Source organism: Bison bison, unplaced genomic scaffold (assembly GCF_000754665.1).
Source record: "Bison bison bison isolate TAMUID 2011002044 unplaced genomic scaffold, Bison_UMD1.0 scf7180017864518, whole genome shotgun sequence".
NCBI lineage: Eukaryota > Metazoa > Chordata > Mammalia > Artiodactyla > Bovidae > Bison > Bison bison.
Window position 1 is genome coordinate 17,094,329 of NW_011495071.1, and position 12,218 is coordinate 17,106,546.

Sequence of the window (12,218 nt, forward strand, 5' to 3'; positions counted from 1 at the left end):
TTAGTATACTGTATTGGTGTTTTTCTTTCTGGCTTACTTCACTCTGTATAATAGGCTCCAGTTTCATCCACCTCATTAGAACTGATTCAAATGTATTCTTTTTAATGGCTGAGTAATACTCCATTGTGTATATGTACCACAGCTTTCTTATCCATTCATCTATGCAAACTAGTACAGCCACTATGGAGAACAGTGTGGAGATTCCTTTAAAAACTGGAAATAGAACTGCCTTATGATCTAGCAATCCCACTGCTGGGCGTACACACTGAGGAAACCAGAATTGAAAGAGACACGTATGGGGAGGGGGGAGAGAGGAGGGTTCAAAAAAAAAAGTAAAAAAAAAAAAAATATATATATATAAAAAAAAAAAAAGAAAGACACACGTGTACCCCAATGTTCATCACAGCACTGTTTATAATAGCAAGGATTTTTTTAAAAAATTTCCATCGTATAGCTTTCCTCCTAAATCCATAAATAAGATTCAGAGGATCAGGTAAATTATAAGATGTGTTATCTCTTTTAATCATTTACTTTTATTTATGAGGAGTAACTTACTTTGTAATTCTCTGAGGGCCCTTATTTATTTATTTAGGTCTTGTCTGTTCTTTAAATTATGCTTCTTAAAAATCTCCAACATTTTATGCCTTGGTTCTGCAAGTTGGGAGAGCGTTTCCTGGAATCTGTTTAAGAGAACCAGCTTTCTGGTAACATACTAGTTCAAGAAATTTGCCACCTTTGGTACAAGGCAGAAGGAGGTTTGGTTGTTCATCACCATGCTGTCTTGGCTTTCCTTCATTTATGGCTTTTCCAACACTTTTCATTTCATAATGTAGATCTGACTTTCTCTCTGGTATCGTACACCTTTTGCCTAAAGAATTTGCTTTAACTTCTCTTGTAGTGCAGATCTGTTGACAGTTAATTCTTTAGGTTTTTGATTGTCTGAAAAAGCCTTTATTTCTCCTTCAGTTTTGAAAGATATCTTTGAGGTATAGCGTTCTCGGTTGACAGTTTTTTCTTTTAGCACTGTAAAGATGTTGCTTCACTGTTCTCTGGCTTTCAGTACTATCAAGATGTTGCTCTTGTGCCTCTTTGTGGAGTGTGTCCTGTTTTCCTTCAGCTGGTTTTGGATTTTCTCCTTATCACTATAATTATAATTTCAGGTTTCAGTCATTTGATTAGGATATGCTTTAGTGTGATTTTCTTTATGTTTCCTTTGGTTATGGTTCATTGAGCTTCCTGAATATGTGGTTTTATAGTTTTTATCAAATATGAGAAATTTTTGGTTATTATTTCTTTAGCTACCTTTTTCTGTCTCCCCTTCTCTTTCCTTCTAGAGACCATATCTGGACACAAAGGATTATTACATTTATCCTTCCCAGGTTTCTGATAATTTTTTCATATCTGTATGCTGATCACAATGTGTAGATACATTTACATCACAATGGTGGAAAACAGTACAGAAAACCAAGGGACCGGTCTAGGTTAAAAGGGGCTCAAGAGAATAAAAATCAAATAAAATGTATGAACCTGGTCTTGGATTTAAAAAAAAAAAAATTTTGTGACAATTAGGAAGATTTAATTGAATTTGGAGTGTAGTAGATATAGTTGGGAATTGTTACATTTCTTAGGTGAGATAATGATACTATGATTATCCAGGAAACTGTCCTGAATCAAGAGATGTTTGCTAAAGCACTTATGAAGTAAAGATTCTTGCTTTCATACGTTAAGCCAAAAAAATTGTTGTTGTTGTTTAGTTGCTAAGTCAGAAGTCTGACTCTTTGTGACACCATGGACTGTAGACCACCAGGCTCTTCTGTCCATGGGATTTCCTAGGCTAAAATACTGGAATGGGTTGCCATTTCCTTCTCCAAGGGAACTTCCCAACCCAGAGATTGAATCCCCACCTCCTGCATTGCAGGCAGATTCTTTACCATTGAGCCACCTCAGAAGCCCAAGTCAAAAAAATAAATGTACATATATGGTTAGAATAAGAACACAGTTTTGGCAGAATATTAACAATTGGTGAAGTGTATCATTCTTGGGCTCCAAAATCAATGCAGACAGTGACTGCAGCTACAAGATTAGAAAGACACTTGCTCCTGAAGAATAGCTATGACACACCTAGACAGTGTATTAAAAAGCAAAGACATCACTTTGCCAACAAAGGTTGGCAAAGCAGTTCATGGGGTCACACAGAGTCAGACATGACTTGGAGACTGAACAGTAACAAAAAATCATTCTTTTAACTTTCCGAAGTTGGAAAGTGTGAGAGAAAATAGTTTTAAAATCTCTACTCAATCAGTTGGGGGTTAATGAAGGTTTTAGAGGATGGCAGGAAGGAGAAGGGTGTAAAAAAATAAAATCTAAAATATTCAGGTTAAGTGATATTAGGTTTAATTTCTTGGATTTTGAGTTATATTAAAGTGACATTATTGCATTTGGAGAAGCCTGACAATAAATAAACCATTTCTTTCCTTGTCTAGTCTTTTGTTGCTGAAGCAATGTTGCTCATGGCCACTATCCTACATTTGGGAAAATCCTCTCTTCCTAAGAAGCCGATTACAGACGATGATGTAGATCGAATCTCCTTGTGCCTCAAGGTCTTATCTGAATGTTCACCTTTAATGAATGACATTTTCAATAAGGAATGCAGACAGTCCCTTTCTCACATGTTATCTGCTAAACTTGAAGAAGAAAAATTATCCCAAAAGGTAAGGTATATACATGATAAAGGCATAAAAGTGCTTTGTGTTCTTTGTTGTTGATTTTTCAGTTCTCATGTGTGAGGAGTGTCTATGTTGAAGGCCTCCAAAAAGCTATCTTTTTTTTCCAAATTAATGAGAGTTGGTATATTGTTTTTGCAACACAGAAAGAATCTGAAAAGAGGAATGTGACAGTACAGCCTGATGACCCCATTTCCTTCATGCAACTAACTGCAAAGAATGAAATGAACTGCAAGGAAGATCAGTTTCAGCTGAGTTTGCTGGCAGCAATGGGTAACACACAGAGAAAAGAAGCTGCAGATCCCCTAGCATCTAAACTTAACAAGGTAATGATATATCAAATACACCAGTGGATTATTTAAATTGGCTGCTTAAGAAAGTACTAATCAAGAATTTGTTTGTCCTGCTGTTTATTGTAAAAGAAAAATAACTAGTACAGGATATTTTTTTGTCCTTACTGTGATTGATAGGTTCATTAAACGTGAATTGAAACTCAGTGGAACCTGATACTTTTCTATATGCTAGTACTATTAGTCCTGTGGCTGATTTCATAACTTGTTCCAGTTGTGTGTCAAATTACCGTAAACTAAAACATTGAGCCAAGGGATCCTGAGAGGTTAACTAGAGCTTTTAAAACGTAGAACACTAGCCTCCTCCTCCACACCCTGCCCTCAGGTTCTCCTGTCCCCTGCTACTTTAAACAGTGCAACTCCACTTTTATATTCTTAATGTATTGAGTTCCATATAAGATTTCATTAGGAAAATTATTCTTATATCTCTCTTTTCTCAAATATTAAATTTACACATCCATGACCTAGTTTAATCCTTCCTCTGTTAGATAAGTAAACAGTCTCAAATTGATTTTTTTGCCCAAGGTAAGATTAGTGGCAGAATAGGAACTACTAAAACACTTTCTCCCTTAAAATTGGTAATTGATATTGACAGTATTACAGTTATAAAATTTTTTCACTTTGTTTTTTGAAATTGTGGTAAAATTTACATAAAATCAAATTTACTCTCTTAACTTACTTAAATATATATATATATCAGTTGATTTGGCTGCATCAGGTCTCAGTTATGACACTTGCTTAGTTGCCCTGCAACATAAGAGATCTTAGTTGCCTGACCGGGGATCAAACCTTCATCTCCTGCATTGCAAGGTGGATTCTTGACCACTGGACTCCCAGAGAAATCCCCTCTTAACTGTTTTTAAGTGTCCAGTTCAGTGGCATTAAGTACATTGACATTATTATGTAACTATCAGCACCATCTATCCCCTGAACTATTTTCATTTTTCAAAACTGAAACTCTATGCCCATGAAACAATATTTCCCCATTCCCATCTTGCCTCAGCCCCTGGTAGTCACATTCTACTTTTTATCCCAGTAAATTTGACTATGCCGGGTACCTTACATTAGTGTAATCATACAATTTCATCCTTTTGTGACTGGTTTCTTAGTTCATTTAGCCTAATGTCTTCAAGGTTCATCCAGTTTGTAACGTGTCAGAATTTCCTTTCCTTTCAAGGCTAAATATATACCACATTTTGTTTATCTGTTCATCTGTTGATGGACACTTGGGTTGCTTCAAACTTTTGGTTGTTGTGAGTAATGCTGCCATGAAGGTGGATGTTTGGATATCTCTTTGAGGTCTACTTTCGTTTGTGTTAAACCCAGAAATGGAATTGCTGGATAGTATAGTGATTCTGCTTTAGTATTTTGAGGACCGCTGTACTGTTCCACGTAGCAGCTGCACTGTTTTACATTCCAACCTTCAATGCAGAAGGGGTTCTGATTTCTCCATCTTCTTGCCAACACTTACTTTTCATTTCTGTTATAGTAACGATCCTAATGGGTATGAAGTGACATTTTGTTTTACTTTTGATTTGCATTTCCCTAGTGATTAGTAATGCTGGATGTAATGTCTACTCAAGTCCTTTGAGAGTGATTTTAATCTGGTTGATTGTTTTCTATATGTTGAGTTGTAGGATTTCTTTATGTATTCTGGATACAAGTCGCTTATCAGATGTATGATTTACAAATATTTTCTTCCATTCTCTGGGTTGCCTTTTCACTGTGTTAATAATGTTCTTGGATGCACAAAAGTTTGTGATTTTTGATGTAGTCTAATTTACCTATTTTTTTCTTTTGCTGCCTATGTTTTTGGTGAAATGTTATGTTTTACATTTTTAAAATATTATATATACTCTGGATTTTTCTTTTCTTTATTTTTTTTTATGGAGTCGCAAAGAGTCGAACACGACTGAGCAACTGAACTGAACTGGATGTTCTTTTAAAAGTTTTGGTGGGGGTACATCTAAAAATTTATCTTCATGGAATTACAAGAATTTCTTGCTTGTAATTATTTTTCCCGAGTTTAAGTAACAACCAGTGAGTGTATGTGCTGAGGGATTTAACTGAAAATCTGTTCAAATCTATTCAGTTCCTAAGTTGAGATAATGTTTAATGTATTTGCTGAACATATTTAACATAGTAATGTGTAAGTTTCAATTACCATGTCTAAATTATAAAAGAATTTTATTATACCCATTTCGAATGACTGGTTTAATCTAAGTACATCTGTTAATCACCTAACATCCCTAGTCATTTGGCTAGGATATATTTGATTGTCTCAGTCATTTGATTGTTTTTGCCTGACAGGTTACCCAGTTGACAGGTTTCTCAGACCCTGTGTATGCAGAAGCCTATGTTCATGTCAACCAGTATGACATCGTCCTGGATGTACTTGTTGTGAACCAAACCAGTGACACCTTGCAGAACTGCACGTTAGAATTAGCTACTCTGGGTAAGGAAAGTTACCATAAAGGGAAAGTTTTATTATATGGTAAATCTTTATAACAGGTTACTAAGAGACATGTACAAGTTTTAGTATAAGAATTCTCTTGAGCTCTTTGTGACATTTTGAATCAAGTCTTAGTTTCTGAGCCTCTGTGATACTTTCTTATGCTTATGTTCTTTGGTACTCCTAGATAGGTTCATTCAGTGAGCTTGATCTAACATATGTCAGTTTTTTAAAATATACATAAGAACTGCTTATATTACAGATTCACCAGATAGCTTAGTTAGTTTCAATTGCCTTAGTGCAGAACAAGGTATTTTCTGAGTTCATAACTAAATACATACCCCATGTGTGGCCAAAGTAATACATCATCACATTTAGCAATGTGAGTTTTTTTCCTTCTTCTTAATAAAGACACATTAACGCATCTGGCTTTGAAGTTGGAAAATACAAATTGTAAATAGGAACAGTGCACTTTCCCTACAAAGTTCTATATGACTTAAGCAAGAGTTAAGAGGCTTTAAGAAATCAAGGGAGAACATAGTTCTGCCCTGTCTTCGTCAGCATAGCTTGAGTCCTACATAAAGAACTGATTCTTTCTTCAGGTTGGTTTATCTTTCTTTGTAATGGAGTGTACAGTTTAAGACTTAAGCTTTTTGAAAAGTTTGTATCCATTCACTGAAATAAAATGGTATGCCCCAAATACAACCCCCCCCACACACATAAACGAATTTAAATATACGATTATTCTGAGAAGCCTATTACCTTTTAAAAGAAAATGTGCATATTGATGTGAATAATAGTGTTAAATGATTTTTTTTATCCTCATATTTGAATCATAATCCTTCTTTTATTCCTTGTTTTACCAGAAACTATTGAGCTGTATTTTAAGGTTTTATGATTGGAGAGGTTAATATGTATGTCTTTTTAGCCACATCTAAATTTTTTTTCAGGGGACTTGAAACTTGTGGAAAAGCCGTCTCCTTTGACTCTTGCTCCTCATGATTTTGCAAATATTAAAGCTAATGTCAAAGTAGCATCAACAGAAAATGGAATAATTTTTGGTAATATAGGTAAGGAATTGTTTTATAGCCTGTGATGTTTGGATGTTTTTATTAAGGAATTTCTGTAATGAGCAGCTGTGTGACATTTCTTGAGGACAGGACTTGAATCCATTCATTTATTGATTTATGGGACATCTGCTGTGCTATTCAGGGTTGTACTATGTTCTGGATGTACAGAAATGAGAGTCACTGTCCTCAAACTGTCAAGCAAGAGGAGAAGAATAAGTAATATAAAGTTACAATACAGTATGCTAAGAGCTAGGATATATACTATGTGCTTTGGGATCATAGGGGGAAAATGCTAACTATGGAAGGCTTTATAAAGGAGGAAGGAATGTTATCAACCGTTGAACTAAGTCTAGAACTGTGCACAGGTGTTTGTTTCCAAGCCACCTAGGGATTAGCGTGCACAAAGATATTTAGTCAATAAGCTCTCTTTTTTAAAAAAGCAGTTTCTGTGGTAGGAACAAAAAAATCTCTGTCCTCAATAGCTTCTAGTTCAGTAAGGGAAATAGATAATGTACAGTACACAATGTTAAGCACTGTGACAGAAGCCTGTGCTGGTGAAGTGGAAGTCTATGCAGAGATTCGGTTATTTCTCGCAGAGTGGTGGGGGGTTGGGAGGAGAGGCTTTGTGGAGGAGCTGAAGCTCAAGTGGGGTTTTGAAAGATCAGTACTTGGTCTACAGACAGAGATTCAGTTGAATCAAATGCAAGTAGTTTGATATACCTGGAGTTGAGAGTGGCCTAGAGCCTGATGGTAGAAAAGAGTGAGGTTGAGAAGATTAGTGGCAGCTGTACTATACTTGTCATGCTAAGAATTTCAGACTTGATCCTGGATATAAAGAGGAGCCATTAAGGAACTATTGGTGAATCACATGATTAAATATTTCTATGGCAGCGCTAAAGAAGACTGGAAGAGGCAGGAAGGTTAGCTAGTAGACTTGCAGTAGCCCAGGTGAGAGATGACAGAGAGTTTGAACCAGCACAGTAATGGCCAGGATGAAGAGAAGGGCTGAATATAATAGATATTAAGGGGGTAGAATGTCCAGGACATGGTTATTGATTTAACAGTAAGTGGCTAGAGCAACCCTCAGATTTCCTTCTTGGGTGTATTGGGTTGGTGTTTATGTTAATTACTGAAATGGAATACAGGAGAGAAGGACTGAGAGATTTAATAAATTAAACGGTCTTTAAGTTACTGAAGGGCAGTTTGAGATGAGCCTGGAACTTAACAGAAGGTCTAAAGTAGAGATGAATATTTGTTTTTAAACCATAGAAATGGAAGAAATTAACTAAAGAGGGCATAAAGAGTTAGAGAGGGGAGATTTGAAAACTGAATCCAAGAGAACAAGAATATTAAAAGCTGTTCAGAGTTTTTTATTCAGAGCAATATTAAAAGAAGGAGAAGCCTGTAAAGGAAGTGTGGTTAGAGAAGTAAGGAAAAATCTTGAAGATGTGTCCAAAGCTGCAGAAGATCTACAAGAAAGGTCCTTTAGGTTACCTATCAGTGATAGTAAAACATTGCTTACGGTGTGTCTTGGGCAGTAGTGGTAGGTTCAGGGCTACATTGGACTTGGAGAAATAAAGACAGTGAGTGTAGATCACTCTGAGTGTAGGACCTTGGTTTTGATAAGATTGAGAGGGGGCAGTAGCCAGACAAGAAGTAAAGGATGAGAGATTTTTTTTTGAAGATGAGAGAGCCTTGACTATGTTCATAAACTCTAGTGGAAGAAAATCAGTATGAAGGTAAAGACATTAAGAGTAAAAGAGGTGATGACTGATGGAGTGAGGTCCTAAACCAAAGCAGGCATCACGGATGGCAGCAAGTATTAACCTTGAAGAGGAGAGGCAGCAAAAGTGAGGTGGTGAAAGTTGATAAGTTGATTCAGAGAAAAATACATTTATTTTTAGACGTGGGGCTGAAAATTAAAGGAACTTATTCTTGGTAAGCTTGCTGCTGCTGCTGCTCAGTCGCTTCAGTCGTGTCTGACTCTGTGCGACCCCATAGACGGCAGCCCACCAGGCTCCCCCGTCCCTGGGATTCTCCAGGCAAGAACACTGGAGTGGGTTGCCATTTCCTTCTCCAATGCATGAAGGTGAAAAGTGAAAGTGAAGTCTCTCAGTCGTGTCCAACCCTTAGCAACCCCATGGACTGCAGCCCACCAGGCTCCTGCGTCCATGGGATCTTCCAGGCAAGAGTACTGGAGTGGGGTGCCATTGCCTTATAATGTGGGAACACTGTTACCTGTATGTCTTTCCACAGTGTCTATAACACATTGCAACTGCTATGTAAGCACTCATTGACTGAATCCTGGCCTCTGCCACTTAACCAGTTTTGTGACCTTGAGCAACCTAACTTTTCTGTTTTTGTTTCTCTATAAGATGGAAAGTAATAATACTGTAACTTGGGATTAATGGGAATATTAAATAAGTAATTAATTTGTAAAACATACACAATAGAGCTCAGTATTGAGTAAGCAGAACTATTTGCTAATATCATAGTTGTTATTTGGAAATATGAAAACTTTTAAATTAAAATTTGCCTTTGGTGATTGGGAATCTTTTTAAATTGCAGTTTATGATGTCTCTGGAGCAGCAAGTGACAGAAATTGTGTGGTCCTCAGTGATATTCACATTGACATCATGGACTATATCCAGCCTGCAACTTGTACTGATGCCGAATTCCGTCAGATGTGGGCTGAATTTGAATGGGAAAACAAAGTTAGTCCTTAAACTCCTTATCTTTCTTTTTGGCTAGTGTTGAGGGATTCTTTGATAAAATTAATCCCAGATGTGCAAAGCAAAGTCTTTCAGTATCTATGCTTACAAATTAGCCTTAACTGGAAAGCATGCAACTGGTTTGGTTAATTTACTGTTGTAAATTGGTGAGAGTAACAGTTCTATAATTAATCTAATTGTTCAAGACATTATAAACAATGTTCCATCCCTGTGTGTATGAATAGAAACTTACCATTGAATCAGTATCCGATAGAAGCTTTGCAAAGTCAGTGGCTTGCTAGCGAACTTTGTTCCTATGAGCCTTGATTTTTATTAGAACTATTTTATGTACAGCATGTTGACGGTCTATGAAGTTATCTGTACTCGAAAGTTCTGATACCAGCCTACAGTTTGTTGGATTTTGTAGATGTCATTTACTTTTCATTGCCCACCCTTTCCCCTTAAGTACTTGGAAGGAGGTTTTAATAGGACACATAAGTGATTGTTTTATCAGCCCCAAGATAAGAAATTCATAGCTTTCTCTCTGTTAAAAGTATAATCTCTTGACTTTTTTTCCTCTTCCTCTGTACAGGTGACAGTTAACACAAATATAGTTGATTTAAATGACTATTTACAGCACATATTAAAGTCAACCAACATGAAATGCCTCACTCCAGAGAAGGTAAGATTTGCCTGGGTACTTCTTAAATCTGATACAGAGTAATGGTAGATTCTTGGCTTTCTTGTATTTTCTGTAGTATATTGTGTTTTTACTTAGCCTGAGAAAAGCAGTGTCATTCTGGACTAGTTAGAAAAAACTATACCGTAGAATGTGTGAATCTGCTTACTGCTTTCTACTGAAATAGGAGCAGTATCTGCTTGTCCCTAGAGCAGTGACCCAACTAAATAGTCAGATTGACTTTTCAGTCTTCTCCCTTTTAACTAAAAACTTTATTCCAGAGTGTACTAGATTAGAAAATGTCCATGACCTCTTCTTTTGATTCTGATTGTGGGTCAGAATATATCTGATCAAGTATGGAATTGTTAATGTATTCTGATTTTTTGCTATGTTTGTGTATGTATGAAAAAAAGACTAGAGAAAAAGACCAAAAACTGAAGCTGAGAATGTAAGGAAGTTTTCTTTATAAAATTTCTGCTAATGTTGTGATAGTGATTTAATCAGTGAAAGAATACTGCCAGACCAAGTCAAGTAGGCTTTAATTCATGTTAGTCTATTCAACAGATAGTGAGTCTGATAAATACTGTATGCCCGATACTCTGTGAGCTGCTGGATATACAATAATGAAGAAAATAAAAATAGTCTCTTTCTTCATAGAGCTTAAGGTCTGGTGTAGGAGGCAGTCAAACAACTCTAAACAAAGAATATAGAAATGCAAATTAGGATAAGTGCTGTTTCTTTAAGATCAAGTTTATCGAGATACAGACAACAGTAAAGCTCACACATTTTACATGTATAGTTCTGCTAGTATCAACAGGTTCATACAGTCATGTATGAATAAGTGGTGAATAAGCTGCTTTAAGTGGTGATAATTTACCTGTGCTGTTTAGTCTTGCTTATGTGTAGTTCTCTAGTATTAAGTTTATCCCAAATTTCTTGCAGGCACTTTCTGGTTACTGTGGCTTTATGGCAGCCAACCTCTATGCTCGTTCCATATTTGGAGAAGATGCACTTGCAAACGTTAGCATTGAAAAGCCGATACAACAGGGACCAGAGGCCCCTGTTACTGGCCACATAAGAATCCGTGCAAAGAGTCAGGTAACGGTTGCTTTTTTTTGAGATGGTCTCTGAACTGAATACAAAGAGAAAGAATCTGTGTCTCTCTCATTTCTATATATAGTGTCCTCTGGCATACTAGTGTTTTGTGCATTGCTAGTGCTCAGTTGCTCACTTGTGTCTGACTCTTTGCAACCCCGTGGACTGTAGCCTGCCAGGCTCCTCTGTCCGTGTGATTTTCCAGGCAAGAATACTGGAGTGAGTTGCCATTCCCTTCTCTGGGGGTCTTCCCGACCCAAAGATTGAACCCACATTTCCTTCATTGGCAGGTGGATTCTTTACCACTGAGCTACGTGGGATGCCAACCATCTTATGTAAAGTCCATTTAAATATACAATTTTATATACTTTCATCTCAATTCTGTAAATTTTTATCCCTTTAACCTTTGTTTTCATTTGGGATCCAATGAACAAGCTTGGTCTTAGAGGAGTTTTATAAGTTTTTTTTTTTTCTTTTTCCCTGTCCATTTTAGTGACCTTTGTATAAAAAGTTCTGGCATCTCCAGAGTGAGATTGAGCTGAGGAGTTCTTGCCCTTTGGTCTAACTGTTGCCCCAATAATTACTGGTCAAATATCTCAGTGCAAATTTTTGTAGCCTCTTAAAAGCATATTTTAAAACTGGGTAAATAGAACAGATGTGTTTGGCTGTTAATGTTGGGGACCACTGGGGGTCCCTTTTGGCCCATTTAACCTCAGGTAGGGTATAATATCAAATCTTGCTTTAATCACATAAATGCCCATTTTATTTATCCCATTTTAAATAACCACTAAAGATTTCTTTATTCTTGTGAAATAACTCTTCCTAAGAAAAAACCTCTACCTTGTTGGAAATTATAGCCAGTCTTTACTTACAGACTTTTATTGTTGACATTAGATGCTTATATATATGTATATATATACAATTCTTGTATTTATAATATATATTATTCATATCTATAATATATATTTATAATATAATTATATATTTGTTTTAATATTTATAACGATATTTTATATCTATAATATATACTATTTTAATATTTCTAATGATATAATTATATATCATATATATGATCTAATACAACCTCATTCTGGCTCAGATGGTAAAGAATCTGCCTGCAATGCAGGAGACCTGTCTC

General features: G+C 36.2%; 1 protein-coding gene across 1 annotated transcript in view; it reads left to right on the plus strand.

Moving 5' to 3' along the window:
* The window catches only part of COPB1 (coatomer protein complex, subunit beta 1), a 35,042-nt gene that overhangs the window by 21,557 nt on the left and 1,267 nt on the right, over positions 1 to 12,218 (plus strand). Inside the window, exons 15-21 of the mRNA XM_010830574.1 lie at positions 2,484 to 2,711; positions 2,870 to 3,049; positions 5,384 to 5,528; positions 6,476 to 6,595; positions 9,164 to 9,309; positions 9,899 to 9,988; positions 10,928 to 11,083. Of these exons, the coding sequence (XP_010828876.1) occupies positions 2,484 to 2,711; positions 2,870 to 3,049; positions 5,384 to 5,528; positions 6,476 to 6,595; positions 9,164 to 9,309; positions 9,899 to 9,988; positions 10,928 to 11,083 (1,065 nt within the window). The remainder of the gene's footprint in view (positions 1 to 2,483; positions 2,712 to 2,869; positions 3,050 to 5,383; positions 5,529 to 6,475; positions 6,596 to 9,163; positions 9,310 to 9,898; positions 9,989 to 10,927; positions 11,084 to 12,218) is intronic.